A 3877-nucleotide genomic window follows, 5' to 3' on the forward strand; every position below is an offset into this window, starting at 1 on the left:
TATATATATATATAAAAAAAACAAAGTATTTATTTTATTAAAGAGCAAGCATGTCGTCGTTTGCACAAGGTAAGTTGGCGGGCTTCCTTCTGTCTTCCTGAAGTGCTTGGGCTCTGCATGTCAGGGGTTTGGGGGGGAAGCGCATGTGGGTCTGTGTGTGTGCGTGTGCACACTGGGCTGCCCCCCCCCCCCCCAGTAGCTCTGTACAACACTGCCCATAACCCACGGTGGTTGGGGGGACTTGAAAGTAACCATCCATCTGAGTTGTCCCCTGCAAGATCTTGTTCTTGTTTTCATTGTAGGATTTGACAGCAGGGCCCCACCAGCCTATGCTGCCTAGTTTCACCTCTCTCTCTCTCTCTCCCTCCCTCTCTTTCTTTTTCTCTGGTTATTTTTTTCCACATTACTTGAGCAGAGGCATTAAAAACAGGTTGAGGCAGTTGTGCTTGCAGGGTTTCTTGCTGTAGTGAATAACTAGCAAGATCTAGGTTGTACAGAGAAGAAAGATATCACAGCTTAAATCTCCCCTCTCATCAAGCAGCTTATTAAAGGTGGGGGGGAGGAATTGAGCATGAGCATCTGCTCTTCTTTTTGGGAAATTCAGGTGGATGTTGGCATGCATTCCTCCCTGTAGGCTCTGGCAGTCTCCTCGCTCTGTATGTGCGTGCGTACGTGGTCTGAGTTTCAGATTCATCTATTGCAAAACCAGGGACTAGCCCACAAGAGGTCACTTCAGGAGGCAAAATGACTTTGGTGCATTGCTGTGTTGTGTCTCTCCCCCCCCTCCATGAGTCTTAAGGTGATTTGTTTTAAACTGAAATGGGTCCCATCAAAATAACCTCCCCTGAAGTAAGGCTAGGAGTCAGGACCAGATTTCTGTGTGCATTGTGTGTAAGACAGTAAAAGGTTGACTTTGAAAATTAGTCATTAACTTTCAGTGTGTTCCTGGGCATTGCACAATGTTTGCTATAGATTAAATATTTGCAAATACTGGGCAGAATGGGTGGAATTATGGGGGGAAGCTTCAGCTGCTTTCCTCAGGTCAACAGCCTAAGAGCAATGGGTGGGTAAGCTACACTTTACCATGAATAAACTATCGATTTGGTGTGTGGGGCTTTTTTTTAAAATTACAATTAGCACTTCTCAGCCCACTGTGAAAGGTGGCTCTATTGCGGACAAGTGATAGGAAATTGACAGCTAGAGAAACCCATGTGAGTGCACAGTCAAGTTTCACATACTATGCTAATGCTTAGCATATGACAGTCTAAACTAATTTTTAAATATTAGGTACTTAATTATTCTGCCACTCAAATCAATACACTGCTAAAACACTCTACCAGTATCAAATATTTTTTAGCATGGCTATCGGCTCTGGGTTTAAAAATTAAATGTGTGATCTTAAAATCAAAACTTTTGCTGTATATTAATGGTAAGAACTGCTTTGAAGCGGTGTGACCTTTGAGAATGTTTGCTTGAGTATTATGGTTTCTGATCTGTCATGGATGGAAGGGTAGCTTTTACTCCCTGTATCCTTGCATACAAAACACATTATGGCTTTGTAGTTTGAAATGAAAAGGGTTGTGAGTGAAGCGTTGATTCCATTCAGCTTTCAGAAACCTAATGTAAAGAGACAAGTTTGTTTTTTATAGGAAAGAATATCTGCCGTTTAAGAAGGTACGATCCTTTGAGGTTTGGAGTGCCCTGAACTTCCATTAGGGTTAGTGGAAGTTAAGGCATTTTGACCCTTAAAGGATCAGGTCCAAGATTAGTGTATTTACCTGTGTGTTTTGTTACCCCTCGCAGCTGGCCTTCCTTGTGGATACTTTTGTATATATGCAAATAATCATTTGAATCCACGATGCCAAGTAAATTCCAACACTTCTTAGAAGTAGCTATTAGTCTATAAATCTTAGTTTACAGGCTACATGTCTCCAAAACCTGAAGAAAAGGAAACACCTAAAATCCACAAGAATGTCAGCTTTTAGCAGGAGGAGCTACCTCCTCACTTGTATCATGACTCCCTCCTGTGCTGAGACCTTGTATATCAAGCTCAAAGCCACTGCACATTCTCTTCTGGCCCAGTTTTGGACTAAAGGAAAACCAAATCAAAGGGGGAAAAAAACACTGGCACTTGTGACTGGCTGTCTAGTTAGTGAGTAGTATTGAGAGTGGACCAGAATAAATGAATTTGAGTTTGAGCCGTAGTTTCCAAACGAATTGTGGGATCTGCCTTTATTTTCCATCTCTGCCATATTATAATAAGGCCTCTTGTTTTCTGCTTTTGGTTAAGTTTTGTAAGCATCTGGTATACAGTCTGTGCTTTCATTTCTAGCATTAATACGATTTCTGGATGCATTAGCTGTTGGCCATCTACAGCAGTCTATATTTGGGGGGTTGCTGATAAGGCCCACCTGTGGAGATAATGATGATCAAAGACATACTAGAAATCAAGGAAAAATCAAGCCTTGAATGGGAACTCTCCATTAATTAAACACTCTTAGCTGAGTGAGTGAATTAAAGGCCTCATCATAGTGATGGGTTTTGGGGATTAGCTTTGTTCTGTAGCATACCTGAAGACTTTATAAATCTCTTTAAGGTGTCAAAGGTAGTCGGCTTCCAAAATGTAACAGCATCTGATATCTTAAGCCCTTATTGTAATACTGTCACTGTTCTGGGGAGTGGCTTAACTATAAAAATGAGCAATAGTCATTCACTTTTAGAGTCACTTTTTACGTCATCCTAGGCTGACCTCAGATGCCTGCCTGTCTAAATACACCATACGCACAGTAAGGCCAATCTAAAGTCCAAAGTACTGTGAATACCTTAGACTATAAGAATCTTTTATGTAATTTGGATGCTTATGGCAGCATGTGCTCTTGGTAAACTGCTGTTGCAATTATTGAATGTCTCTGCATGCAATCTCGCTTTTCAGTGGCAGAATTATTACTTTTAATTACAGCATTGAAAAAATTTACTTACGTGAAGCAAATAATTCCTTTTTTAGATAAGCAAGTACAACTGCTTTTCCACCCCCCCCCCCCCCCACACCCCCTCTTACTTCTGGGGGAGTAGATGTGAACCTCCACTGCTGACTTTAATAGATGCTTCTGAATAATGGTTTACAGTTGCCTCTGTGCTCTCAGGCCTGGCACCCAGTTATACGAGTACAATATATTTCTTTTAAGTTCATACCCTGAGGACTGAGAAAATGCTGTGCTTACCCAGAGCATTATACTTACCCAAACTTACTGTAAACAATCAATGCTTCTTAAGTATGCAGATCTGTGGTATCAGCAGCCCTGAAACTGAACTATCTCCCCTCATTTGCAAAGTTTCTAATGGCAAGAACGATGACTGGAGACCTTTGGAAATGACTTGGGGGCTACTAATCCTTCAGCACCAGTGGTGATATATACAGCACTGTCTGTGGTGTGGTATTAGCAGCTGCAAACTGACAAGCTCCCTTCATTTTCAAGGCTTCCAATAGTGGCCAAGAAAGTGCTATTAAAAACCTTGACAAAGGGTAGAGAGCAGCCATGAAACTGACTGGCTCCTTTTATTTTCAAGGCTTCAAATAACAGCCATTTGATAGCTGCTTTGCCCTCGCTGTTAAACTGTGTACAGTCAGTTACAAAGTTGACAGTTCCCTCCACTGTGCAGGTTACCAAACTACAATTAAGTTACAGAGTAGACAGTGGGGCTGAAAAATGTCATTCATTTAAGCAGTCTGTGCTCTTCGGGGATAGGCAGAATACCAGTTGTTACAACAGATAGCAAATTGGACTTGGCATTGTGTTATAGATTCATAGATTCATAGATGTTAGGGTCGGAAGGGACCTCAATAGATCATCAAGTCTGACCCCCTGCATAGGCAGGA

At 41.6% G+C, this 3877-nt stretch overlaps 1 protein-coding gene across 2 annotated transcripts in view; it reads left to right on the forward strand.

The window, feature by feature from the left end:
* Positions 1-13: 13 nt before the first annotated feature.
* UGP2 (UDP-glucose pyrophosphorylase 2) overlaps positions 14-3877 on the forward strand; it is a 36627-nt gene continuing 32763 nt past the window's right edge. The window contains exon 1 of one of the 2 annotated variants that reach the window (XM_006016755.3): positions 14-69. In XM_006016755.3, the coding sequence (XP_006016817.1) occupies positions 51-69 (19 nt within the window). In that variant the 5' untranslated portion in view covers positions 14-50. Of the gene's footprint in view, positions 70-984; positions 1064-3877 lie in introns of those variants that run through there. The other variant, XM_025192345.1, reaches the window with a different exon arrangement.

Source organism: Alligator sinensis, unplaced genomic scaffold, assembly GCF_000455745.1.
Source record: "Alligator sinensis unplaced genomic scaffold, ASM45574v1 scaffold219_1, whole genome shotgun sequence".
Classification (NCBI taxonomy): domain Eukaryota; kingdom Metazoa; phylum Chordata; order Crocodylia; family Alligatoridae; genus Alligator; species Alligator sinensis.